The sequence below is a fragment of the Pristiophorus japonicus genome, chromosome 13 (genome assembly GCF_044704955.1).
Source record: "Pristiophorus japonicus isolate sPriJap1 chromosome 13, sPriJap1.hap1, whole genome shotgun sequence".
NCBI classification, from domain to species: domain Eukaryota; kingdom Metazoa; phylum Chordata; class Chondrichthyes; family Pristiophoridae; genus Pristiophorus; species Pristiophorus japonicus.
Genome location: NC_091989.1, coordinates 14,231,288 through 14,258,766, shown reverse-complemented (window position 1 = coordinate 14,258,766; position 27,479 = coordinate 14,231,288). Strand labels below are relative to the sequence as shown.

General features: G+C 44.1%; 1 protein-coding gene across 4 annotated transcripts in view; it reads left to right on the top strand.

Annotated features, from left to right (window-relative positions):
* Positions 1-27,479, top strand: part of usp6nl (USP6 N-terminal like) — a 266,108-nt gene that overhangs the window by 125,035 nt on the left and 113,594 nt on the right. For 3 of the 4 annotated variants that reach the window (XM_070897162.1, XM_070897163.1, XM_070897164.1), the window contains exons 4-6: positions 15,459-15,541; positions 20,133-20,172; positions 22,156-22,236. The exons of the other annotated variant lie outside the window; for it this stretch is intronic. In XM_070897162.1, the coding sequence (XP_070753263.1) occupies positions 15,459-15,541; positions 20,133-20,172; positions 22,156-22,236 (204 nt within the window). The remainder of the gene's footprint in view (positions 1-15,458; positions 15,542-20,132; positions 20,173-22,155; positions 22,237-27,479) is intronic. 4 annotated transcript variants of the gene reach the window in all.

Genomic DNA, 27,479 nt, shown 5'->3' with positions numbered 1-27,479 from the left:
CCGACAACAACTGTAGTGCTGAGGACCTGTTCCCCCAAAACTAGCCGCGCCTCTAGCCAAGCTGTTCCAGATCACTGGCATCTACCCGACAAAGTGGAAAATTGCCCAGGTATGTCCTTGTCACAAAAAGCAAGACAAATCCAATCTGGACAATTACTGCCCTATCAGCCTACTCAATCATCAGAAAAGTGATGGAAGGTATCGTTGACAGTGCTATCAAGCGGCACTTGCTCGCCAATAACCTGCTCGGTGAAGTTAAGTGTGGGTTCTGCCAGGACGACTCGGCTCCATACCTCATTACAGCCTTGGTCCAAACATGGACAAAAAAGCTGAATTCCAGAGGTGAGGTAGGAATGACTGCCCTCGACATCAAGGCAGCATTTGACTGAGTGTGGCATCAAGGAGCCATAGTAAAACTGCAGTCAGTGGAGATCGGAGATGGGGATGGGGTCTGGTGGGGTGGCGGTGGTGGAAGATGGTTGTGATTGTTGGAGGCTAATCATCTCCATCCCTGGGCATCGCTGCAGGAATTTCTCAGGGCAGTGTCCTCGGCACAACCATCTTCAGCTGCTTCATCAATCACCCTTCCCTCCATCATAAGATCAGAAGTGGGGATGTTCGCTGATGATTGCACAGTGTTCAATTCCATTTTCAATTCTTCAGATAATGAAGCAGTCTGTGCCTACGTGCAGCAAGACCTGGACAACATCCAGATTTGGGCTGATAAGCAGCGAGTGACATTCGAGCCACAAGTCCCAGACAATGAGAGAGTATAACCACCTCTCTTTGACATAGAATAGCATTACCTTTGTCAAATTCCCCCACCATCAACTTCCTCTGGGTCACCATGACCAAAACCGAACTGGACCAGCCACACACACATTGTGGCCACAAGAACAGGTCAGAGGCTGGGTGACTCCCCAAAGCCTTTCCACCATCTGCAAGGCATAAGTCAGGAATGGCTGAGTGCAGCTCCACATGCCTGGCTGAGTGCAGCTCCAGAGAAGCTCAGCAACCCATCCACCTCCTCAGACAATCACTCCCTCCACCACCGGTGCACCATGGCTGCTGCAAGATGCACTGCAGCATCTCACCAAGGCTTCTTCGACAGCACCTCCCAAACTCGAGACCTCTACCACCTAGAAGGACAAGGACAAGCAGACGCATGGGAACAGCATCACCTCCAAGTCATACACCATCCTAACTTGGACATATAATTGCCTTTCCTTCATAGTTACTGGGTCAAAATCCTGGAACTCCCTGCTTGACAGCACTGTGCAAGTACTTTCAGCACACAACTGCAGTGGTTCAAGAAGGTGGCTCACCACCACTTCAAGATCAACAAGGGATGGCCAATAAATGCTGGCCTCGCCAGTGATGCCCACATTCCATGAATTAATAAATAAAAATAAATTTAAAACGGCGTTTGGCATTTTTGTGTGGGTCTGCCTCATTTTTTTTGTGTATAGGGGTTTCTTGATTTTTGTATGCCTGGGAGATCTTAATTGTTGTGTGACTGCTTTGTTGTTCGGATAGTCCTATTTTGTCCTGGGGGTTAGTATCAACTTTTGTACGCGGGCATTTGAAATTTTGTGCATGGGATGTTGGATCTTTGTATCTTTGCTTGCATTTTGTGAAATCGCGCAGCCCAGTCACTGGTTGATACTTGTATGCAGCGCTCAGCTCCAAAAGTTAGTCTTCCCTGCTGTATGGGATATGGCACCTAAAGTCAAGTCATAAAGATTTGGTACCAACAAAATCCCATAATTGAGCAGTCTGTGAGTGAGGACTGAGAAGGTCACAGATCTGTTGAGGCCACATTAATATGAATAGTTGTGATAGCCCTCTCAAATTGCAATACAATTGCTGCAAAATAAAGTCAAAAGGTAGGAGAGAGCAAAGGAGGAAATAGAGATGGCTGCTGATTCTGTTTGGTTCAGCGCTAAATATAATGAGGCTTTTATCAGTCGGGAATTGGATTACATTCCAACTTGAAAGCCTTTCCAGTGATCGATGGTAGAGTTGGAGTCCAAGTGCTTTGTTGCTATCCTGAGACTTCACCGATGCTACATTTTACGGGTGATCTTCAGAAATGACTGATGCTTTTTTTTAATAAGATTTGAATTTGCCTTAGTTGTAGAGATTTGTATGGTGAGCGGCAGAGTTTACATCTATCCTGTCCAGCTTACAGAGTGTCTCGATTGCTTTCAAATTGAATTTTTTTTTGCATACCTTTCTCATACCTTTCTTTGTTCCCTGTGATGAAATACGTAAGTTAAAGCAATCCAAACTTGAGCATGCAATCAATTAGTCGATGGCGTTTGTAGCCTATTCCAAAGTTGCAATTTTTTATTTTTAATTGGTTGGAATATCAGATATCATGGTGAAAGATTACAAAACAATTGTAATCTTAGAGATAGGATTCTGCAAAATATAGAAATGAAGGCAACTCAAGAACAGAAGCACAAAGAACAGCATGATGTGAATGCATTGCATCACTACTTCATAATAACATTCACCTTTACCCTGACCTTCGGAGCACACGTTCTTTCAGGGAAGATGTCAAAAAATATATAAAACACGGTCAGTTGTGTGACTGTCACTAAATTGTGTTTTTTGTTGTTTACCCAATCAGTTCTGACTGCTGTGTGCTTGGTTCTTAAAGTGGAAGTTTTGCTATCAGGCAAGTAAATAGAAATCCTCAAAGAGACAATTTGTCACTGCCAGCATTTCAGGGTTGAACAAGACATTTGTCTACCAAATTATGGCACTGTAGCTTTGTTTGGTTGGCTTTGGAGAAAGTTGTTTTTCTATGTAAAGGCCAGATGTGACCCGTGGGCTGCTTGTGGACATTGCCAGCATATAGTGCTATGACCTGGAATACAAGGCCCAAGTTTCCACACGATAAAAAACGGGCGCCCCTCCGAGCTGGGCGCCTGTTTTTCGTGCCTAAAATGGCGCCTAAAAAAAACCTCGCAATTCTGGAGCGTTCTGCAGCTCCTTGTCTGCCTGGCGCGGCGCCCAGGGGGGCGGAGCCTACACTCGCGCCGATTTTGTAAGTGGGAGGGGGCAGGTACTATTTAAATTTTTTTTTCCTGCCGGCAACGCTGCGCGTGCGCGTTGGAGTGTTCACGCATGCTCATTGTGAAAAGAACATTGGCACTCGGCCATTTTTGTAGTTCTTTGTAGCTGTTTAATTTTTGAACATTTTTTTAATGAAAGCACGTTAGCACTTGCAGCCTTCTCACTGTCTCCTTCCCCCCTCCCCCACGGGAACGAAACGGCTGTTCCCTTCTCTCCCCCCCCCCCCCCCCCCCCACCGCAGCGGGAACGAACACCTGCAGAATTCTCTGTGCCTGAAGCACTTTCACACAGGTAGGAAGATGGTTTATTTCATCTTTTCTTTGCTTATAAATGTTTATTCAGGTTGGATTTATTTGTATAATATTTGTAGAAGAATAAATAAAGATTTATTGTACAATTTAATGAGTTCCCTCCCCCCCCCGCCCCTCCACCTCGTTCTGGACGCCTAATTTGTAACCTGCGCCTGGTTTTTTAATGTGTAGAACAGGTTTTTTCAGTTCTACAAAAATCTTCTCTTGCTCCATTCTACTTTAGTTTGGAGTACGTTTTCACTGTGGAAACTTTCAAATCAGGCGTCAGTGGCCGGACACGCCCCCTTTTTGAAGAAAAAATTCTGTTCCAAACTAGAACTGTTCTACCTGACTAGAACTGCAGAAAAAAAAATGTGGAGAATTGCGATTTCTAAGATAGTCCGTTCTCCACCAGTTGCTCCTAAAAATCAGGCGCAAATCATTTGGAAACTTGGGCCCACAGAGTCTGGTATGCAATTCACAAGCGGAGTTAACTGTCATTTGCTTACCTTGGGTTAACAGATCATCCATTACGCTATAAGAAACGTCTGGCTGGAGTGTTGCCTCCCAGTACAATTTCTCCCAGCAATAATATGGTACGATATGGTGCAATGTGTTGAGCAATACAGTCTTAAAACAGTGAAACCTCTGGAGTGGACTGCTATTCATGGCAGACAGCTATTTTGTATTGCTTTCATCTGAGTACTGGAAGGGTTGATGTCTAGTGGGGCTACTACTGTTAATGATTTAAATAGTTTTGCATCCTGTTCCAGAGTCCTTAAATCAATTCTTTATTTGATTTGTTTTGAGATTAGATGCTATTGGAATTTCCTGTTGGTGTTTATGGGAGCAGACTTGTGTTATTTGTCATATTCTAATCCGGTCTCTGATTCAGCTTAAATTTTTCTTGAACTTTCCACCCTCCCCCCCCCCCCCCCCCCCACCCTCCTTGCAAAAGAAGTGTGATTATGGCAGTAGTTCTGAGTTTGGTCTCTTCCATATTTGTACTTTGCCCTGGTGGTGGATCTGGAAGAACAAAACGTTTTGGATCAGGTTCCTCACTTTTCATTGGCACAATTATTTGAGTATTGACTTATTCTGAAATCTCAACTTCCTTGTCTCAGTATAACATTTGTTATTTTATAATTGAGTGGTTTGATCATTCATGTTGAGGATATGCAGCTGGAGTGTTTTTTTTTATAAACAGGAAAGCTAGCTTAAGTGGCACTGGTCATCTTAATGATGGCATGAGTACAATGTTTAATCATGAGAGGTTTCCCAGGATAAATAGCCTCTTGAGTGAGCTTGTAGGGCAGCTGTTCGGTTTGTATCCTGTGCTTGGATTTGGTTGTATTTATCTGTTGGTCTAACTACAACTCAATAACCACAACTCAGAATGGACCACATCTCCCCCCCCCCCCACCCCCACTCCCCAGCCCAGTTTTTCTTGGCAGCACAATACTTGGAGGTAAACACTGTTCAGTAACCTGATTTTGACTATTCCAAATGGTGTTAGAAAACCATACTGCTTACAGTACAGGGTGTTTGACACCAATCCATGTAAATGTCCCATGGTGGCAATTCGAGGTTTAAGTGATGAGTTAAGTGGCAAGTAACATTCATGTCACACTAGTGCCAGGCAATGACTATCTCCAGCAAGTGAGAGTCTCACCCTTGACATTCAACAGCATTACCATCGCCGAATCCCCCACCATCAACATCCTGGGGCTCACCATTGACCAGAAACTTAACTGGACTAGCCACATAAATACTGTGGCAACAAGAGCAGGTCAGAGGCTGGGTATTCTGTGACGGATATCTCACTTCCTGACTCCCCAAAGCTTTTCCACCATCTACAAGGCACAAGTCAGGAGTGTGATGGATTACTCTCCACTTGCCTGGATGAGTGCAGCTCCAACAACATTCAAGAAGCTCAACACCATCTAGGACAAAGCAGCTCGTTTGATTGGCACCCCATCCACCATCTTAAACATTCACTCCCACCACCACCGGCGCACCTTGGCTGCAGTGTGTACCATCTACAAGATGCACTGCAGCAACTCATCAAGGCTTCTTCGGCAGCACCTCCCAAACCTGCAAACTCTACCACCTAGAAGGACAAGGGCAGCAGGCGCATGGGAACACCATCACCTCCACGTTCCCCATCAGGTCACACACCATCCTGACGTGGAAAAATATCATTGTTGCGTTGGTCAAAATCCTGGAATTCCCTCCCTAACAGCACTGTGGGAGAACCTTCACCACAAGGACTACGACAGTTCAAGAAGGTGGCTCACTGGCATCTTCTTGAGGGTAATTCGGGAATCGTACTAAATGCTGGCCTTGCCAGTGACGCCCACATTTCAGGAATAAATACAAAAAAACTTTGGTATAATGTATGCATATAGAAATTAACAAATGTGGAAGAATCAAACTTAGTAGCAGATCTGTGACTATACCTTGAGCTCAGTTCAAAACAATCACAGACCATTATCTCCAGGGTCCCAGCATCTGGAAGCAGCCTCATTCTTTATCATTCACTATTATTAGCCAAGGAGAAGCCTCAACTTTGAAAGTAATTAATCGGCTGTGAAGCAATTTGAAATATCCATTGAATGTTAAAGGCTCTATATAAATGCATTATTTATATTCATTGTCTATCATGTCTTTTTGTTTTCTCTGTCTGGGAAATCATTATATATAATTGTATTGTTCTTGTGCACACTGCTCTCTTTTCAGCCCATGACAGGCGATTTAATACAGTGTGGGAAGGGAGCGTCATTTAGATGTCATCCTAATGTTCAAAATATCTCTGGAAATTTTTGGTGTTCAAGATTTTGCTGTATATTGAAGTTGTACTTTCAACAAATGAGGCGAACTCAATTAAGAGTGTCTCTTTAGTGAATACCTTGAGCTTTAGAAGGACTTTTCTGTTGTCCTACCAGGCCTGTTAGCATTGTATGGCTTATAGACCACTAATTAAGATTGTGAAGCATAACTGCTATGCCAACAGCTGTTAACTTCCTCCATAGTGAGATCAACTCTCTTTTTGTAATCTTACATGGAATAAATAATGTTGGAAAGAATACTGTTATTTCACTTCAATGGCATGTTGCAAGTTAAGGTGACCTCATCTGATTGACAAGAGGCCATTAATAGCAGTCCTATCAAAATGGATCTCATGCAGGAACTATGTTTGTTTACTTACAATCTAAATGCTGATGTGCTGCACGTACCAGTACAAAAGGTCTCTTGCCAAACCGAACTATATGCTTCTAATGTAGGACTTGAATATCTGACACATTGATAGAATTACAAAAATTACTAGTGACTCTTTTCTATTGTGTGTTTGTGGGGTTTTGCAGTTCCAGCTGAAATAAATACACTGCTTCCTCCTGACTCGCCACACTTCAATTTGGTGCCGGGAGGGCAATCCTGCATCAGAACTAGTTCCAGAGTACTGAAGGTGGCCTGCCTCAGCAGGTCAGCAGCAGACCCGCTCCACTCCCTCTCCGTTCTCAGACTCCTGCACTGTTGCAATAAAGCTTAACGCAAGCTTGAGGAACAGCACCTCATCTTTCGTTTAGGCACTTTACAGACTTCTGGACTAAACATTGAGTTCAACAATTTCAGACCATAACCTCTGCCCATATTTGGCCCATTCTCTCAGTCTTCTGTGGCAGTTGGTAATTCTTCTGCCATTCACACCCTATCAAGACTAACCCTTTTCTAACTTCTGCCATTACCATTTCAAATCGGCCCATCATCCCTTTTATGCCTCTAATCTCTTCTGGCTTCCACTCTATCATAGACCTTCCCTTTAGTACTTTCTTCCCCTCCCCCTTTCAGTGCTCCTTAAGCATCTGTTCATTTCAAACATTTGCCAGTTCTGACGAAGGATCATCAACCTGAAACGTTAACTCTGTTTTTCTCTCCACAGATGCTGCCTGACCCACTGAGATTGCCAGAATTTTCTGTTTGTTTTTGATTCCAGCATCCACAGTATTTTGCTTTTGTATTAGTGCTCAGAGTCACTCGGGGATAGGTGCTTGGGCTGGGAGGGAGCCAGTTGGGAACAAAAGCAGGCCAAATTACTGCTTATTGACAGCTCGCATTGGATAGCTAAATACTACATAGCGCTCAATGAGACTGGTGGTCCGTGGACTCGAGGAGCCAAGAAACACATCAGATACCAGTGGCCTATGCCAGTGAGACTGAACAGGTGTCATTAGTTTAAAAAAAAATATCCAGCAAGTCCTTGCACATGCAGGTTCTCAAATACCAGGCAAGTTGCAACAGTGACTCAGTGGACAATCAGGTGGCCAGAAGAGGACTCAAAGACAACTTTTAAAATAACATAAAGGGATAAATAGAACCAGTCAGTCTGACTCTGAGCTGTGGTATACTTTAAGGCCATGTTACTGTTGTTTCAGGCTAAACCACGACAGGAATAAGGCCATCTGCTTTTGAGATTTTTATTTTTATTTCTTAAAAGACCTATTAATGTATTTAATTTTACATTCGCCAACAAATATACTTGATCAAAAGTAGCCAATATATACAGGGTATAATTTCAAAGTTCACAGATGAAACAAAACTCTGAAATTTAGTAAACAATGTGGAGGAGAGTAGGAGGACATAGACAGACGGGTGAAATGGGCAGATACATGGTAGATGGCACTTAATGCAAAGAAGTGTGAAGTGATATATTTTGGTAGGAAGAAAGAGAGGCAATATAAACGAAATAGTACAATTTGAAAAGGTGTGCAAGAGCAGAGAGGCCTGGGGGTGCATGGATACAAAGCTTTGGTGGTAGGACAAATTGAGACAGCTGGTCGAAAAACATATGGGATCTTTGGCTTTAGTAATAGAGGCATAGAGTACAAAAGCAAGGAAGTTATGCTAAACCTTTATAAAACACTGGTTAGGCCTCAGCTGGAGTATTGTGTTAAATTCTCGGCACCATACTTTAGGAAGGATGTCAAGGCCTTGGAGACCGTGCAGGAGATTTACCAGAGTGGTACCAGAGATGAGGGACTTCAGTTATGTGGTGAGACTAGAGAAGCTGGGGTTGTTCTCGTTTGAGCAGAGAGGTAAAGAGGAGATTTGATAAAGGTGTTCAAAATCATGACTGGTTTTGACACAGTAAATATGGAGAAACTGTTTCCAGTGGCAGAAGGATCAGTAACCAGCGGACACAGACTTCTGGTGATTGGCAAAAGAACCAGAGGCGACATGTGGAAACATTTGGTACGCAGTGAGCTGTGATCTGGAATGCACTGCCTGAAAGGGTGGTAGAAGCAGTTTCAATAGTAACTTTCAACAGGGAATTGAATTTACAGGGCTATGGGGAAAGAGCAGGGCAGTGGGACTAATTGGATAGCTCGACCAAGGAGCTGGCACAGGCTCAATGGGCTGAATGGCCGCCTCCTGTGTAGTATCATTCTATAATAGGATAGTATATTCAGATGAAGATTTTGTTCAGGTTGAAGATAACAGAAATGTATGTTGACATGCAACTCAGATCTGAGTATAATTTGCGAAGATCTGTCATGGGAAAGTTAAATTACATTTTATAGCAGTTTAGACGCTAATAGGTTGTTATATTTCCCATCTTAGTGAACTTATGACTGGAACATTTTATGTCACTCGAGAAATTAATCTCAAACTGTGATTGGATTCTCGTGAGTAAGTATGAGCTTTAAAGGTATTAAAAGAAGATAGATTGACTAATGGATGAGATTACAATCTTGTGAATCTTGAACTGTTCGTAAAATATAGCGCACAAAAACAATTACATTGATCTCTTGGAATAACCCATTTTATTGAAACTACAAGATTGTGAAATTGTATGTACCTAAATCTGTACATGTTTTTGTCAGACTAAATTGATAACTATATCTGCGGCACCCTGCTCCTTTGTAACCACAGGTATCTTTGAAATACAGTTGAGATATACCAGATTAATAATACCAGAAGGAAAATGCATATGACCATATTTTGCAGCACAAGAAGTTGAAACAATGTCTGATTCGAATAAGCATCTATTGATGCTTTCCATTGCATTTCTAAGAATTTTTTTCCCTCCAAATGTGTTTGCTTTTCTACCCTTACACTTGACTTGTGTTGGAATGTAGTTCCATGGCTCCCAGCAGTCATCTATTTTTCATGCTTTATATTTGTGCCTGGACTGGGAGTCCAGAAAGGATGGAGGAACTTCTGGAAAGGGAAGGAGAGCCCCCAAAGGTCATCACCACTGTTGAAATCATTGACATAGATCGTTGTATCTTTTAATTATTGCAGAGGGAGTTTAAGGAACTAGACACTAAACAAGGGTGGTAATCTCAAAATTGCTTCCTGTGCCATGTGCTGGACAGGTTAGGGGAAAGAAGGTTAAGGAGGTCAAGGCATCGCTGCTGGTGCAGGAGGGGAAGGGTTCACATTCTTAGGGCATTGAAGAGTTTTCTGGAATCGGGGACAACCCTCACCTGAACCAAAAGGGCACTGCTGTCTTTGTGAAGAGGGTAAATAGAACATAGGAGGATTTAAATGAATACGACAGGGGCTGGGGTAAATGTAGGTTTGAGACTGGAGATGGAGAGAAGGATTAATAAAGCATTGGAATAAGAGTCGAAGACTGAGCTTAAATGAATATTCAGAAAATACTGTCTGAGAAGAAAGGGAAGTAAAAGGTTACGATAATGAACGATAAAACACTATTCTTCTTCGTCTTAGGTGGTCCTTCGTGTCGAGGACGACTTGCTTCCACACCAAGGGATGAGTTCACAGATGTTTCAATGCGGGACCTGATATTTCAGGTCCCAAACTACATGAAGGGTGGAAGATACCTGTGCGTGGATTTTTTTTTTTAAACATGTGGTGGCCATTGCACACCAGCCACCACACGGGCTTGACAGAGCTAGGTCTTGGACCAATGGCAAGGGTTAACCAAGACAACTGGAGACCAGTTCTGCTGCACGGACCTAGTGCGCACACATATCGCAGTGTGGGCTAGCCTGTGCTGCCCCTGGACCCTCGCCTCTCCTGGGCCCCGAACTCATGCCTCTCCTGCACCCCGACCTCTCCTCTTGAGCTGTACCTGCCCAGGTTCAAATCAGCGACCTGAATTATGGTGACATCCAATCCAGTCACCCTCTTCACTGTCGTCGCTCTCCTGCACCAGCTTGCGCTGCTCCCTGGGATGGCATGCTGCCACGCTGCCCATGGGAACGTTTGTAATAATGTCAGCACAGTGGATGGCAATAAGGACAAAGCAACTAGAAAGGGTTGGTGTGCATACGTCATGACATAAGCCTATGAAGGTTTTAAGGATTAAAAAGTAGCATGACTACATGGGGAATAATGCAATAAAAACAGAAAATGCTGGAATTACTCAGTAGGTCAGGCAGCATCTGCGGAGATGGAAACAAAGTTAACGTTTCAGGTCGATAACCTTACGTCAGAACACATAATGTGAAATAATGCATTAATTATGGAAAGATGCACTTTTCTATTTATAGAAAGGGCAAAGGATTTCAAAAAATGAAATAACTAAACCAGGAAAAAGAATAAGGCTCCATGTTGCAAAAATTGAATTGGGATTTTTTTTTGTCCTTTGGCATCGAAAAAGACAGGCAAAATATCATTTTCTGCATTGAGTTTTTTGATGACTCGTGAGAGTGTTTTGTTTGAAATGAGCGTCCACAGAGTAAACCGGTTGGGAATCCTGATTTTTCAGGCTTGACTTCCTCAGCTGGTGTTTGCATTCAGCATCATCAATCTGATGAATCTCATGGAAATTTTCAATACCATGTTTACCAATGATGACCTGCCAGGTTTGATGGTCTGACTATACATACTGCTTAAAGTCACCCAGGACGATGCGTTTGTCACTCTTATGTACCAGAGAGATAGCGTGATCTAGATCTTCATACAACTTGTTCTTGATTTCGTCTGGGTTAGTCATGGTTGGTGCATAGAGACTGATGATGGTGGCTTGACATTTCCCAGCGGGTGACAATTTTGGTATCATCAGGTGGTCATCGATACCTTTGCTGAAGTTCTCGAGTTTGTTTGCGATATCATCATCATAGGCTGTCCCTCGGAATCGAGGAAGACTTGCTTCCACTCCTGAAGTGAGTTCTTTGGTGGCTGAACAGTCCAATACGAGAGCCACAGACTCTGTCACAGGTGGGACAGATAGTCGTTGAGGGGAGGGGTGGGTGGGACTGGTTTGCCGCATGCTCTTTCCAATGCCTGCGCTTGATTTCTGCATGCTCTCAGCGTTGAGACTCAAGGTGCTCAGCGCCCTCTCTGATGCACTTCCTCCACTTAGGGCGGTCTTTGGTCAGGGACTCCCAGGTGTCAGTGGGGATGTTGCACTTTATCAGGGAGGCTTTGAGGGTGTCCTTGTAGCGTTTCCACAGCCCACCTTTGGCTCGTTTGCTGTGGGAGACTCGCGTCTGGCATGCGGACTATGTGGCCTGCCCAGTGGAGCTCATCGAGTGTGGTCAGTGCTTCAATGCTGGGGATGTTAGCCTGAATGAGGACGCTGATGTTGGTGCGCCTGTCCTCCCAGGGGATTTGTAGGATCTTGCGGATACATCGTTGGAGATATTTCTCCAGCAACTTGAGGTGTCTACTGTACATGGTTCATGTCTCTGAGCCATACAGGAAGGCAGGTATTATTACAGCCCTGTAGACGATGAGCTTGGTGGTAGTTTTGAGGGCCTGGTCTTCAAACACTCTTTTCCTCAGGCGGCCAAAGACTGCACTGGCGCACTGGAGGCGGTGTTGGATTTCGTCGTCGGTGCCTGCTCTTGTTGATAGGAGGCTCCTGAGATATGGGAAGTGGTCCACAGTGTCCAGGGCCGCGCCGTGGATCTTGATGACTTGGGGGTAGTGCTGTGTGGTGAGGACCGGCTGGTGGAGGACCTTTGTTTCACGGATGTTTAGCGTAATGGACTTGATAACAAATCCAACATCAGCATCACGACATTCCTCTTTGGGCTGGCTCCTCCATAAGAATGTAAAGCCAGCACCACTTTCTTTAACTTGACCAACAAGGCGAATTTCACTGAGTGCTTCACTGTCTATTTTATGTGTTTAGTTCTCTGGCAATCAGCACAGTTCTGCATTTGGGCCCGTTAGTGGAATCACCATTCATAAGTGTTCGAACATTCCAGGCAGCAATGCTGAGTAGGGAAGATTTGATTAATGATTTTGGATATTTTCGACCTCAAGCCCCTTCCTCATGCCATGGAGGTGAGCGATGCTATCCTAAAGACGGCTGCTCATTTGCCTGGGGGCTCATGAACTCCTCCACCGCTTCATTTAGTGAGGAGCAACCCCCTGCCTGTCCACAAAACTGAAAGTACAGATTCCATTGTAACCAAGCCTGCTGATTCGCTACTCGTCCATCACCACAGGGCTGGTGTACCTGTGTTCTTCCACCATCATGTCTAAAAACTGATGGCAATGATGCAAAGAAAAGATATGAGATGTCTGTGAGATTGATCTTAAGTGAACAACATTTACGTTATTTGCCACACTCTCTCTGTCGTCTCAGTCTGACAGAAAAATTACAGATCATCAGTGGGAAATCTTCAGAAATGAGATTCATATAGCAATATATACTTCTTGAACTCTAAGGCAAGAAGGGGGTACATTAAAGTATAAAGTTCTGTGGATAAATTAATTAAGTTTAAATGAAACTTAAAAGGAGGCATATGATGAAATTAGAGCTGACAATACTTGAGATAATCATGAAAGTGTAGCAGGGAGATTAGAAAGGCTAAAGAGAATATGAAAATGACTACCCGATAATATAAAAGGAAATAGTAAGGACTTTGATAAGCAAATAAAAAGTAAAAGATTAGTTAGGGTAGGATCACTCAAGGTTGAGGGAGGGAAGCCTAATTGTGGAGGATGGGAGATATGGTGGAGATAAGAAATAAATGTTGATCAGTTTTTAGACGTGATGGTGGAAGAACACAGGTATACCAGTGGAGCAGAAGGAACAGTTGATGGAGCTAACTCTAGAAAAGGAATTGGTTCTGAAAAAATTAGCAGACCTCAAGGCGGACAAGCCACCGGGCTCTGATGGCATGCGTTCACAAATGTTGAAAGAAGTCTGATAGGAGAGAGCAGAGGCTCTGACCATAATTTTCCAATCCTCAAATGTACAAATTGCACTGTGGGACTGGATAATAACTGATACATTGTTCAAGAAGGATAAACCGGATAACTAGATTATTTAGTTTAACGTTGGTTGTGGGCTTTGAAGTGACCAATTTGGATTTTTAAAAGGCATTTGATAAGTTGTGTCTCAAAAAGCTTGTTAGAAAAATTCAGATATATAGTACAAGCTTACATGTATCAACAGAGATAGAAAGTTGTTAAACAGGGAATGAAGAGTTACGGTAAATTGGTTTTGCTCAGACTGGATTTGAGTGGGAGGGAGGTATTGAACCCCAGAGGTCATTGCTTGATCCACTTTTGTTCTTGGCATATATCGATGGACTTGGGTATAGGGAACATAATCTCAAAGTTTGCTGGTGACTCAAATGAGGAGGTTTTGGCAAACACTGAGAAGGTCTGTTAATGACTTCAATAAAAATAAAGTTAGTGCAATGGGTGGACAGGTAGCAATTGCAGTTGAACATAACGAAATATGAGGTAATATTTTGGGAGGGGAAAAAAAGGGATGGAAGCGCACAATTACACTGAAAAGTAAGGATGGACAGAGACCAAGGGTTTCATATCATAGAATCATAGTCATTTACAGCACGGGCCATTTCGGCCCATCGTGTTCACGCCGGGCGACCAAGAGCAATCCAACCTAATCCCACTTTCCAGGTCTTGTTCCGTAGCCCTGTAGTTTACGGCATTTTAAGTGCACATCCAAGTATCTTTTAAATGTGATGAGGATTCCTGCCTCTACCCCTCCTTCATGCAGTGAGTCCCAGACCCCCATCACCCTCTGGGTGAAGAAATTTCCCCTCATATCTCCTCTAAACCACCCCTCAATTATTTAAATCTATGTACACTGGTTGTTGACCTCTCTGCCCAGGCCCCTCATAATTTTAAACATCTTAATCAGGTCTCTCCTAATCCTCCTCTGTTCCAGCATCTCCAGTCTTTCCTCATAGCCAAAATTCTCCAGTCCAGCAACATTTTTGTAAATTTCCTCTGCGTCTTTCCAGTGCAATCACATCTTTCCTGTAATGTGATGACCAGAACTGCATACAGTACTCCAGCTGCGGCCTAACCAGAGTTAAAGCATAACCTCCTTGCTCTTGTATTCCATGCCTCGACTAATAAAGGCAAGTATTACATATGCCGCCTTAATCACCTTATCTACCTGGCCTGCTACCTTCAGAAATCTGTGATCCTGCTCTCCAAGGTCCCTTTGTTCCTCTACACTTTTCAGTGTGGTACCATTTTAATGTCTATTCCCTTGCCTTGTTAGACCTCCCCAAATGCATTACCTCACACTTGGGGATTGAATTCCACTTGTCACTGTTTCGCCCACCTACTAGTATATTGATAGCTTCCTGTAGTCCACAGCTTTCTTCTTCATTATTAACCACACAGCCTATTTTACTGTCATCTAACAACTTCTTAATCATACCCCCAACATTTAAGTCCAAGTCATTGATGTATACCACAAAAATTAGATACAGAATTCCGAGAGTACAAGTGCAGGTAGATAAAGCCATAAAAAGGGGAATAGAATTTTGAGTCTTACAAATATGAGCACTACAAGAATAAAGAAGTAGTAAACTATTGTACAAAACATTGGTACGGTCACAGTTAGAATACTGTGTGCAGTTTTGCGTGTTCCATAATAGAAGGAACATTAGAGAGCATTCAGCGGAGAGTTGGCAAGCTGGTGCAGAAATGGGAAGCTATAGTTATGAAAGAATGGAGTGACTAGGGATTATTTTCACTTGAGCAGAGAGATTTAATGGAGGATTTAAAAATTATATTAATAGAGTGAAGGGGGAAAGACTTTCTTCTGGCTGGGGAGCCATTGCCAAGAGGCTTAACAGCTTTATTGATCATATGTGTTGTTTATTTCAGGGACGGGAAGGAGCAAAGATTGATCCGTGGGAAGATGCAGACTTCCATATTTATAAAATCACTGATCGATTTGGTTTTCTACAGTAAGGTTCAGTTTTTATATTTAAACCTGTATGTTTTCAAGTTCAAGTTGGTTGTTCTGCACTAACCTTTAATATAGGAAAAAATGAATACATTGTCAAAGAAATGATTTGTTTGTTTGAAGAGCTGAATGTGGTTTAGTTCAGTATATTGCTCACTAAGATTGCTGGTTTATATGCAGATGAGGTCAAGCATGCAGCATGAATTCTCAGTCAAATCATTGATTTATTCAGAGAAAAAAAACAATTTTACAAAATCTCTTATGTTTCCAGTTGAGAAGGTTTTCTATTAACCATTACCAAAACTTCCAGATTTAATGTTATTAATGTCCTTCATTCATCTCCATCAACATTTGAGCCAGCTTCAACAAATCTGAGGCAGGTAGGTCTAGGGAAGAATATGCCTCCTCAAACCCCCCCCCCTCTCCCAAATGTCCTCCATTTATTTTTACTGAAAAATAGTATGCTCACAAAATCCCATTTCACATTTTTCTTTTAAAGTACGTTTTCTGAGCTTCTGGGTTGTACATGATATAGGATGTAATTCCTACAAACTGCATTATGACCACACCGATCCAAACCATCCTTCTCTTACCTGGAGCAGCTACATTGGAATCGCTGAAATACACAGCAGCAGTTGAGCTTGAATGGGAGTTGGATGATGGTGGAAAACCACATTGACTAGCAAGGGATGCCAAGTATCATACTTGCACCATGGCTTTTCAGGAGATTGAGCAGCTCTGGTCATCTTTCAGACTGGTCTGTAGTAACGCCTCCTGTTCTTTCCAGTGAATTTCTGTAAATGTAGTAGTTTTGAGTGTAAACTGGAGTAGTACTTCAATAAAACAGAATCTGCTTGATTTAACTTATTCTTTAATGAAGAAATAGGGACTTAGGGACTTAGAAAATAGGTGCAGGAGTAGGCCATTCTGCCCTTGGAGCCTGTACCACCATTCAATAAGATCATGGCTGATCATTCACCTCAGTACTCGTTTCCTGCTTTCTCTCCATACCCTTGGATCCCTTTAGCAGTAAGGGCCATATCTAACTCCCTCTTGAATATATCCAATGAACTGGCATCAACAACTCTGCGGTAGGGAATTCCACAGGTTAACAACTCTGAGTGAAGAAGTTTCTCCTCATCTCAGTCCTAAATGGCTTACTCCTTATCCTTAGACTGTGTCCCCTGGTTCTGGACTTCCCCAACATTGGGAACATTCTTCCTGCATCTAACCTGTCCAGTCCCATCAGAATTTTATATATTTCTATGAGATCCCCTCTCATTCTTCTAAACTTCAGTGAATACAGATCCAGACAATCCAGTCCCTCCTCATATGTCAGTCTTGCCATCCCAGGAATCAGTCTGTTGAACCATACTCCCTCAATAGCAAGAGCGTCCTTCCTCAGGTTAAGAGACCAAAACTGAACACAATATTCCAGATGAGGCCTCACCAAGGCCCTGTACAACTACAGTAAAATCTCCCTGCTCCTATACTCAACCCCTAGCTATGAAGGCCAACATGCTATTTGCTGCCTTCACCGCCTGCTGTACCTGCATGCCAACTTTCAATGACTGATGTACCATGTCACCCAGGTCTTGTTGCACCTCCCTTTTTCCTAATCAGCTGCCATTCAGATAATATTCTGCCTTCGTGTTTTTGCCACCAAAGTGAATAACCTCACATTTATCCACATTATACTGCATCTGCCATGCATTTGCCTACTCCCCTAACCTATCCAAGTCACCCTGCAGCCTCTTAGCATCCTCTTCACAGCTCATGCCTCCACCCAGCTTAGTGTCACCTGCAAACTTGGCGATATTGCACTCAATTCCTTCATCTAAATTATTGATATATATTGTAAATAGCTGGGGTCCCTGCACTGAGCCCTGCGGCACCCCACTAGTCACTGCCTGCCATTCTGAAAAGGACCCGTTTATCCAGACTCTCTGCTTCCTGTCTGCCAACCAGTTCTCTATCCACGTCAGTACATTACCCCCCCCCCCCCCGCCCAATACCGTGTGCTTTAATTTTGCACACCAATCTCTTGTGTGGGACCTTGTCAAACCTTTTGAAAGTCCAAATATACCACATCCACTGGTTCTCCCTTATCCACTCTACTAGTTACATCCTCAAAAAAATTCTAAAAGATTTGTCCAGCGTGATTTCCCTTTCATAAATCCATGCTGACTTGGACTGATGATCCTATCACTGCTTTCCAATGCGCTGCTATTTCATCTTTAATAATTGATTCCAACATTTTCCCCGCTACTGATGTCTGGCTAACTGGTCTATAATTACTCGTTTTCTCTCCCCCTCGTTTTTTAAAAAGTGGTGATACATTAGCTACCCTCCAGTCCATAGGAACTGATCCAGAGTCGATAGACTGTTGGAAAATGATCTCCAATGCATCCACTATTTCTTGGGCCACTTCCTTAAGTACTCTGGGATGCAGACTATCAGACCCTGGGGATTTATCGGCCTTCAATCCCATCAATTTTCCTAATGCAATTTTCCGCCTAATAAGGATTTATTTCACTTCCTCCTTCTCACTAGACCCTCAGTCCCCTAATATTTCCGGAAGGTTATTTGTGTGTTCCTTCGTGAAGACAGAACCAAAGTATTTGTTTAACTGGTCCACCATTTCTTTGTTCCCCATTATAAATTCATCTGATTCTGACTGCAAGGGACCTACGTTTGTCTTTACTAATCTTTTTCTCTTCACATATCTATCGAAGATTTTGCAGTCAGTTTTTATGTTCCCAGCAAGCTTCCTCTCATACTCTGTTTTCCCCCTCCTGATTAAACCCTTTGTCCTCCTCTGCTGAATTCTGAATTTCTCCCAGTCCTCAGGTTTGCTGCTTTTTCTGGCCAGTTTGTATACCTCTTCCTTGGATTTAACATTATCCTTAATTTCCCTTGTTCGCCACGGTTGAGCCATCTTCCCCGTTTTATTTTTACTCCAGACAGGGATGTACAATTGTTGAAGTTCATCCATGTGATCTTTAAATGTTTGCCATTGCCTGTCCACCATCAACCCTTTAAGTATCATTCGCCAGTCTATTTTAGCCAATTCACGTCTCATACTATCGAAATTACCTTTCCTTAAGTTCAGGATCCTAGTCTCTGAATTAACTGTGTCACTTTCCATCTTAATAAAGAATTCTACCATATTATGGTCACACTTCCCCAAGGGGTCTCACACAACAAGATTGCTAATTAGTCCTTTCTCATTACACATCACCCAGTCGAGGATGGCCAGCCCTCTAGTTGGTTCCTCGACATATTGGTCTAGAAAACCATCCCTAATACACTCCAGGAAATCCTCCTTAATTATTTTTTGACGACAATTAATTAATTGAAGGGTTTCCAATCCATATAGAATAAGCCACATGTTTTACATATGCTGGAATTGATGCCTGTTTCTTTACCAGTGAAATGAAAACTAAAATATCATTTTAAATATGTTGAAAAGAACTGGAATGACACACCGGCATCTCTCAAATGTGAGGGTTTCACTTCCTTGCTCTCAAACCCATTTCCCACAGATATTTTCTGCTGCTCCTCCTCTCTCCTACCTCTGGCACCTTCTGAATATGGCTACAGATGGGGCAAAAAATATCTTGTGCACAAATCAGAGAATAACAAGCTGTAGCTATAAAAAAAAAAACACGTGCAATGCCATACAGTGAAAAAAAATCTTAATGAGTTCTGATGAAATCATGTACTTCACAGCGCAAGTGTGGTACTCAACAAGCCACAAAATCTGACAGCAAAAATGCTTGCAAAAGTGGAACAGAACAGCCAGCTACACTTTATAAGTTGAGTAGAGGATTGTCTGTGTTCTTGGGCAGCAACGCCATTCAGGGTGAGATGAGGTTGATGTGTTACTTCCTTGTCAATGTTGTGTTCAGATATGCCTTTAAATGTATTATGTTTTAAATCTGTACTTTTGAAATTTCACAAAAAAAATGGAAAAAAGATGACTTATCTGAAAATCAGACACAGATTTAAAAAATATTGAATTCACCTACTGTCTAAGATGTTGACCTTTACTTTTACTAAGAATATTTTAACTCCACAACTTCCAATTTTTTCCATTTGAAACTTGTGCCATACATAACTGTTTTTTATCTCTTCATTTTCCGAAGTGTTACTGACGGACCAGATTTAGTGAATAGAAATGTGAATTGTGTGGGTTTTGGTACTTGGACCATTTCTATTGGATAACTTAAGAAATTGTCATTTTAATTCAAAGTGTGGAAGTCTTTCATTTGAAATGCCATATATTTGAAATGTGATTTGATAGCCCAACTTTGCCTTACTTTGATTAAAATTAATTGTAATCTTATTTGTGCTACTCAGTTGTCGAGGTGACAACAAAATATTATACTAACACACATTGTGCGCTGCCTAGGATGTTTGAGATGTATCCAACAGCTCACTGGGCCTTCAATAATTGTGCTTGATTTCTAAAAGTAACGATTCAGATTATTTTGAAGTGTTAGTGCAGTGAAAAATGTGAAATTATTTTGTTCACTGTAGTGAAATATGTATTGTAGATATGATTATTGAAACCTCTTTTGCTTTTCTAGTGCGAAGGAACTGCCAATGCCTGATGCTCTAGAAGAAAGAGTAAGTAAAAATAATTCTAATTGCTGTCTGAAATTATTTTCTTAAAAAACTGTAACCCCATTTATATGAAGCAGTGTAGTAACAATTTTGCTGTGGTAACCATTTTTAATCAGTTAGGTAATGAAGTGGCAGAGGATAGTTTCTACATTATTTAGTTGGCACAATCTGAGAATGATCAGCAAATTCCAAAGACTAATCCATAATAGATGTTCAGAATTCTGAACAGTAAATGGCTCAATTGATTATATTGTTGACCGAACAGTCACCAGACAAATCATATTTTGTTTGCAGACATTTGTGGTGCTGTCTGGAATTCTGTTTATGCCACATGTTAAATCTGAAGAGCTTTTCATTTAGTTGTTTTGATATTAAACTAGTTGACAAAGTTTCAGTAGTGCAAAATTGGCTTAATTATCTAATTTTTCTAATTAGATTCAGACTAGTTGACAAAACGTGTTGTGGGAAATTCCTGCATAAGTATTCTACTCCTTTTTCATTGAGGTTTTCAGTTGCTCAGATTCTTCTGTTGTGCAGGCTTAAATTTAGTTTATGAAGTTCAGGGACTTGCTTGTAATCTGAAGATTATTTTTTTTTTGCCAGCCAGCCAGTGGCTTAGTGGGTAGCACCCTCACCTCTGAGTCAGAAAGTTGTGCGTTCAAGTCCCACTCCAGAACTTGAGCGCAAAATATCGAGGCTGACACGTCAGAGCAGAGTACTGAGGGAGCGCTGTACTGTCGGAGGTGCCGTTTTTTGGATGAGACGTTAAGCAGGCTCAGTCTGCGCTCTCAGGTGGACAATGATTAAATCTTTAAAAAATGATCAGCAGTCACCTGCCCATCTCTTCCCCCCCCGCAATGGCTCAGTGTACTTAGCCAGTGAGTAGCTGGACAGTATAGGCCAGGAAGGTCCCATGCTGTGTTTTTTTTTCTCAGCAGGGGTGCTGTAGTGCTACAGTTGGCCACACCATTCTTGAGTTATGAAGGAGAAAAGTGTTTCATGTGTCAATGGTGGGGTAAAGGGAAGGGGGATATATAGGAGAGTAAAAAAAAATAGAGTTAGGAGGGCTTGATACGGCTGAAGAAAGATGGAGATAGGGAGGGGTGAGGCCATGGGGACATAAACACTAGGATGAGAATTTTAAATTGGAAGACTGGAGGCCCATGTAGGCCAGAAAAGTCAGGGGTGATGGGTGAGTGGGACTTGATATGAGATAGGATAAGGGCAACAACGTTTTGGATAGGCTGAAATTTATGGAGAATGGGAGACCAGCCAAGAGAACATAGGCGTAGTCACATCTCGAGTTGACAAAGACATTGGTGAGGGTTTCAGTGGCAGATGGGCTGAGGTAATAGTGGAGTTGTGTGAAGTTATAGAAGCAATTGTTGATGTGTTGACAGATTCTAGTGGGGGAGGGGGGGGAGGGAGGTGGGGTAGGGGGGGCACTGGTGGGTAGGGTGATGGGGACGGGGAGATGTTAGTCCCAAACCAGTGTGCTGGGTGGAAAGGTTGGTGGAAGTCTTGTGTAGGCAAAGGTTATAATACCATGGTGATTTTTTTAAAATCATGGTTGCCAACAGTCTACTGTAATCTAGGATTGTGAAACTAGAGGTTAAAATTTACAAGATTCTGCACCTTCCATTGAGATTTGCTGGTAGCTGTTCAAAGTAAGAAATTGCAGGCAATTTGCTGTGATTTCCCTTCCATTGATTTTATCTCAATTTACCCATAGATATCAAAGGGTCGAAGAGCTTGTGAAAAATGACCTCAATTTTATTTATCATATTTGAAAGACGTTATAATAGACTTTCAGCAGTTGCAATAGAAATTACCTTTAAGAAATGTATTAAGCAACTAGATGACTGTTGATGTGGTGTTGTCTGTGTCATTTTGGCAGCATGTAACTTGTGTTTAATTCAAAACAAATATGCCTTGACTTCCACTTTTAAATATGCATCCTAACGAATTGTTGACTTGTCTTTCCAGCTAAAACAAATTGAGATCGAAAGAACAGGAAAATGGCTAAAAATGTTGAAAAGCTGGGAGAAATACAAGAATAGTGAAAAGGTAATTCTGCCTTGTGAATTAGTTTTACATACTTGTGTAAACCCTTGTATAGAAATTGAATTTTTACATTTATGCTTACAACAAGGATATTTTAATTGTAAACAATATGCACAGGCGGTTAATATTTGGAAAGGTGCATCTGCACTAAGTTACTAGTTAATCCTAGAGGGTTCAACTCCATTTTCAAACTTAGTTCTTAATTGTCAAAATGCTGCAGTGTTTTACTTTGACAGTGCATCTCATAAAGTACTTTTACGATTGCATTTTACTTGGGCAGTAAAATGGGAGCCAGGAAGGGAACTTGGTTTATCAAGATTTTAGTGGGATGGAGTGAAGGGAGTGGGAGGTAGATCTTACGAATGAGATGAGCTTGGAGAGGGTAAACAGGAGATGGAATAGTAATTAGATACAGATGTGGGTTTCGGGTAGGGTGGGGACAGGATTGGGAGGGGCAGGGGTGTTTGGCTTCGTGGGCAAAGGGAAAAGTAGCAAAGGCCTTTGAATGGATGGTCTCTCTGTTGGAGATGAAGAAATTGACGAGCTCCTTGCACGGTGGTAAAGGTGAGGGAGGCAGGGGAGAGGGATTCAAGGAGGTTGGTATGAACTCATTGAATGGCGGTGCAGGCTAGAAGGGCCGAATGGCCTACTCCTGCACCTATTTTCTATGTTACCTATTTTCTATGTATAGAACAGGAACTTGGGGTTACCATTCCTTTCTAGGAATAACCTAGAATAGTGAGCAGTCCTAACAGACCTGATCTGTTGATATTTAAGCCATATGTGGCAGAAACGCTCAAGTTTGTGCCCTTCGGATTTGAGGGAGTGCAGATGATGACCCTGTTGGGGAAACAATCAGCATAGGAGACGGTGAAGGAAAAAAGGTGGAGGTAAGGGAGTGTTTGAGCAAATCAGTTGGTGCCAGAGGAATAGGGAGAAATACTCAAGTGTGACTTGCTGCTGTGAGTTAAGACGGCACTGCAGAAATGATAGGCAAACGGACAGTCTGTGATAAGTGTCTTCATGTTAGTAAGCCAAGTTTCAATCAAAGCTAGGATGCCCATACAATCATTCACACTGAGGTCTCAGATGGCAAGATCCATGCACAGAGGTGAGCGGACTTTCTGGAGGGAAGTGCAGTGTTGGTTGATCCTCCAGCAGAGCTGAGGTGAGCAGAAATTGAAAGCTGCCCCAACTGTTATGATGGGTTGGAAAGTCAAGAGAGGAGGAAGGGGCTATTGGGCTTATGCAGTGTTTGGTTCCACGATGGGCCCGTTGGAAAATGCTGAATGACACACTAAGGGCTTCTTCAATGGTGATTCAAACTTGGGGCAGTACCAGGTGAGAAGGAAGGCTGAGGCTTGATGGGGTGCGGGGAGGGTCTGAAATACCTGCGAGGGAATTTTGTAAGGTGACCTATTCAGCTCTGGGGAAAGAAGGGAAACTGAGCAAACATAAATAAGAGAGGTGGACGTAATGGGCTCAAGTAGCAATGTGATCTGGCATGTTGCAACTCCAGTGCCATGTGCCACAAAGTCGTCATGTGTAAGTTTGTGTACAGTTCATCATTCGAAGCTTCAATCTCCTCCAGGATAAAACTAAAAAGACACTGATTAAAGTCAAGCGGTTCTCCAGATAGGGAAGAACATCTGACTGCGAATCATCGACCACTGTTGAGAAGTATTTGTATGTGTCTTACAGCAAGTCACCTGTCTGTGCCTTGGTGCTCAGTGAAGGAAGGATTTGACAAAATGTTCTGTCAAAACTGCCTGGAAAGGGACTGTTGGTCAGCGGCAGTGTAAGAACAGATGTTTTGTGTAGAAGTTCGCCTGCAGTGATAGTGCGAGGTTCTGCTTTGGTGGGGATGTGTACTTCATAATATCACTGTCAGAGAAGTTTTACATAATGTTTGTTATCCATATACAGTCAGGAAATATTTGCGGTAATTCAGATAGGGGAGAGATAGAAACTATTCGGTTTTTTTTCATTCAAGATGTAAAAGTTCATATTTTAGGCATTGCTTTTGAATTCAAGGTCACTTAAACCCTGATTCATCCACCAAAGAATCCATTTTGCCAATGACAGCAGAAAATAAATTTCCAGCTTGACCATGAAAGAATTGCATTGACCTTGATCACAAGATGAATGCTGCAGCCATATACTTCAGCCCAAAGGTATGCTGCATTGCATCATCTTGTCCTGTCATGCGACCTTTCAGGGTGAAGGTTTCACAGTCGACAACATAGTGATTATGCTGTATAAGCATTTTGAATTGTCTAATCATGAAATTTTGGCAGCTTGATCTGAAGCACAAATCTTCTTGGTCTGACATGACTGTAGCTTATTTATTTTGCCTGAGTGAGGGTTTAAGTTTAAATCAAATAGCAATGTTCTTGAATCTCATTCTGCATCTTTGCTTTGTGTTGGAGCATTTTTCCAGTAAAAGACACTGTAAATATGATTAATGAAGTATCGTAATGAAGATGCAAAAGCACAATTTTGATATGTTCAGTTCAAAATGGCTAATATTCTGTGTAATACTCATTTGTTTGTCCCTGTGGTTTTCCTTCAGTACTGTATAAGCTGAGGCAAACGGCAAGTTTGTTCCTGGATAGGTATACGTGCCTTCCTGATCAGAGACAATCATGTGTTTTTCTTTCCAATGGGCATTCAAGAATCATCAGTGCAAATTGTGTGTAAACATTTGCACTCAAAATGCAAACTGTAATTAATAATTGTAATGCCAATTGTTTTTAATCCATCTTAGAGAATGCAGAATTGGTTACTTTCACTATTGAGTGAGAGGGTAACCACCCCAACAAAAGTTAATTCACCAGTGAACAGTGACGTGCTTTTACTGAGGGAAAGCCCCATTAGATAAGCCCTGCCTTAGCTCCATAATCCCTTGATCACCTTACCTAACAATATCAATCCAATTGTACCAGCACCCACAGCTTTTTGGGGGAAAGAATTCCAGATTTCTTCCACCCATTGTATAGAAAATGTATTTCCTGTTTTCCATTCTAAACGGCCTAGCTCTAATTTTAAGATTATGTCCCTATTTTGTTCTTGATTCTCCACCAGAGGAAATAGTTTCTCTGGGCCCAAGTTCCCGCCCTCTGTAGGTACGCCGACTTTCTAGAATAAAAAGGGCGCCAAAAACTTACCTTGTGACTCTGCGAGCTCCTCAGGACGTCTTCGTGCAAGGTGTGGCGAAGCACAAAGGGTCTGGGGCGGAGCCAGGTCCCGGCGCTGAAAATGGCTAGAGTGTGCGTGCATGTGCGGTAGCTCCTCTCCCCCGAGGCTGCGTGGGAGGGACCTGAAGCACGCCAGCCCTAGCTCTGGCCGAATGAGCTCCCCGGGTGAAGATCAGGACTCGATCTTCCCTCCCGTTCAGCTCCCCTCCCTCCCTCCTTCCCGTTCAGCTCCCCTCCCTCCCTCCCGTTCAGCTCCCCTCCTGTTCAGCTCCCCCCCCCCCCCCCCCCGTTCAGCCTCTTCCCCCCCCCCCCCCATTCCCATTCAGCCCTTATCCTCTCTCCTCTCCTTTCTCCCCCCCCTCTCCTTCCCCCCCCCTCTCCTTTCCCCCCCTCTCCTTCCCCCCCCTCTCTTTCCCCCCCCTCTCTTTCCCCCCCCTCTCTTTCCCCCCCCTCTCCTTTCCCCCCTCTCCTTTCCCCCCCCAGCTCTCCTTTCCCCCCCCAGCTCTCCTTTCCCCCCCCAGCTCTCCTTTCCCCCCCCAGCTCTCCTTTCCCCCCCCAGCTCTCCTTTCCCCCCCCAGCTCTCCTTTCCCCCCCCAGCTCTCCTTTCCCCCCCCAGCTCTCCTTTCCCCCCCCAGCTCTCCTTTCCCCCCCCAGCTCTCCTTTCCCCCCCCAGCTCTCCTTTCCCCCCCCAGCTCTCCTTTCCCCCCCCAGCTCTCCTTTCCCCCCCCAGCTCTCCTTTCCCCCCCCAGCTCTCCTTTCCCCCCCCAGCTCTCCTTTCCCCCCCCAGCTCTCCTTTCCCCCCCCAGCTCTCCTTTCCCCCCCCAGCTCTCCTTTCCCCCCCCAGCTCTCCTTTCCCCCCCCAGCTCTCCTTTCCCCCCCCAGCTCTCCTTTCCCCCCCCAGCTCTCCTTTCCCCCCCCAGCTCTCCTTTCCCCCCCCAGCTCTCCTTTCCCCCCCCAGCTCTCCTTTCCCCCCCCAGCTCTCCTTTCCCCCCCCAGCTCTCCTTTCCCCCCCCAGCTCTCCTTTCCCCCCCCAGCTCTCCTTTCCCCCCCCAGCTCTCCTTTCCCCCCCCAGCTCTCCTTTCCCCCCCCAGCTCTCCTTTCCCCCCCCAGCTCTCCTTTCCCCCCCCAGCTCTCCTTTCCCCCCCCAGCTCTCCTTTCCCCCCCCAGCTCTCCTTTCCCCCCCCAGCTCTCCTTTCCCCCCCCAGCTCTCCTTTCCCCCCCCAGCTCTCCTTTCCCCCCCCAGCTCTCCTTTCCCCCCCCAGCTCTCCTTTCCCCCCCCAGCTCTCCTTTCCCCCCCCAGCTCTCCTTTCCCCCCCAGCTCTCCTTTCCCCCCCCAGCTCTCCTTTCCCCCCCAGCTCTCCTTTCCCCCCCAGCTCTCCTTTCCCCCCCAGCTCTCCTTTCCCCCCCAGCTCTCCTTTCCCCCCCAGCTCTCCTTTCCCCCCCAGCTCTCCTTTCCCCCCCAGCTCTCCTTTCCCCCCCAGCTCTCCTTTCCCCCCCAGCTCTCCTTTCCCCCCCAGCTCTCCTTTCCCCCCCAGCTCTCCTTTCCCCCCCAGCTCTCCTTTCCCCCCCAGCTCTCCTTTCCCCCCCAGCTCTCCTTTCCCCCCCAGCTCTCCTTTCCCCCCCAGCTCTCCTTTCCCCCCCAGCTCTCCTTTCCCCCCCAGCTCTCCTTTCCCCCCCAGCTCTCCTTTCCCCCCCAGCTCTCCTTTCCCCCCCAGCTCTCCTTTCCCCCCCAGCTCTCCTTTCCCCCCCAGCTCTCCTTTCCCCCCCAGCTCTCCTTTCCCCCCCAGCTCTCCTTTCCCCCCCAGCTCTCCTTTCCCCCCCAGCTCTCCTTTCCCCCCCAGCTCTCCTTTCCCCCCCAGCTCTCCTTTCCCCCCCAGCTCTCCTTTCCCCCCCAGCTCTCCTTTCCCCCCCAGCTCTCCTTTCCCCCCCAGCTCTCCTTTCCCCCCCAGCTCTCCTTTCCCCCCCAGCTCTCCTTTCCCCCCCAGCTCTCCTTTCCCCCCCAGCTCTCCTTTCCCCCCCAGCTCTCCTTTCCCCCCCAGCTCTCCTTTC